At 48.9% G+C, this 1,052-nt stretch overlaps 1 protein-coding gene across 1 annotated transcript in view; it reads right to left on the bottom strand.

Moving 5' to 3' along the window:
* Positions 1-5: 5 nt before the first annotated feature.
* The window catches only part of LOC118329523 (E3 ubiquitin-protein ligase UBR2-like), a gene marked incomplete at both ends in the record, with an annotated part of 4,598 nt that continues 3,551 nt past the window's right edge, over positions 6-1,052 (bottom strand). The window contains 3 exon segments of the mRNA XM_035663740.1: positions 6-218; positions 477-575; positions 657-755. Coding sequence (XP_035519633.1) covers positions 6-218; positions 477-575; positions 657-755 — 411 coding nt within the window.

Genomic DNA, 1,052 nt, shown 5'->3' with positions numbered 1-1,052 from the left:
ATATAAACTGGTATATAAACTGGTATATAAACTGGTACATAAACTGGTCCTAACTTGAGGTCTCCAATGAGGCTCTGGACTCGTCCGAACTTGAAGGCCTGCTGGGCAGTGTAGCGGTCAAACTGAAAGCGTCCCTGCAGGTCTCTGTGACGAAGGTGATCCACAAACGTCCTGATGATGGTCGTCATCAGGTTCTCCTCCACCATCAGCATCCGGGCCTGAACACAAACAGATGACAAGATGACTTTAATCACAAAATCTAAGTGTGTGAACTGTAGTACAGTATTCAGACTGGTAGAACTTGATGGAGGACTGTGACAGAAGGAATGTTTCTTTATCTCAAGACATTGTTGACTGTGACTTACTAAATCACAAAGACATGACAATGTTTGATAACTGAATTAAAAAAGAAGTGGTGAAAGCTGTAGTGAGTCTTTATTTCTCGCCTCCAACACAAACGTTCAGACTGAACTCACCAGTGAAGGGACGGTGAATATTTGTACTGACAGGTCAGTGATGGAGAACTCACGGTGGTGGTCGTCTCTCACATAGTCGCTCTGCAAGCGCTCATAACTCTACCAGCAGGAGAGAGAGACAGGCAGAGAGAGAGAGACAGGTGTGTGGAGGTGCAGAGGAGGAGGAGGAGAATTACTCACCATGGTCGGGACAGTGAAGAGCTGAACAGACAGTGAGGTCACTGACACCACTCGCTCGTGGTCGTCCTCCATAAAATCTGTCTGGAGGCGTCTGTAGTTCTAGAGGGGGGACGACATTTCACCTCTGGGTCAGAGGTCGCTGGTGCCGGGCCGACACCCCCCGACCCCTGCCCAACCAAGTTTATTTTGACCTAATCCTACAATAAAGGATGTCTACCCAACACCCCTTCGCTGATTACCAATGTCTATCCAACCCCCCCCCCTCGCTGGTTACCAATGTCTATCCATCACCCCATCGCTGGTTACCAATGTCTACCCAACACCACCTTGCTGGTTACCAATGTCTATCCAACCCCCCCCTCGCTGGTTACCAATGTCTACCCAACACACCATCGC

Source organism: Morone saxatilis, unplaced genomic scaffold (genome assembly GCF_004916995.1).
Source record: "Morone saxatilis isolate NCDOM2014 unplaced genomic scaffold, NCSU_SB_2.0 Contig19, whole genome shotgun sequence".
Classification (NCBI taxonomy): Eukaryota; Metazoa; Chordata; class Actinopteri; family Moronidae; genus Morone; species Morone saxatilis.
Note: the sequence above shows the minus strand (reverse complement) of the source record. Positions and strands in the feature narration are given on the sequence as shown.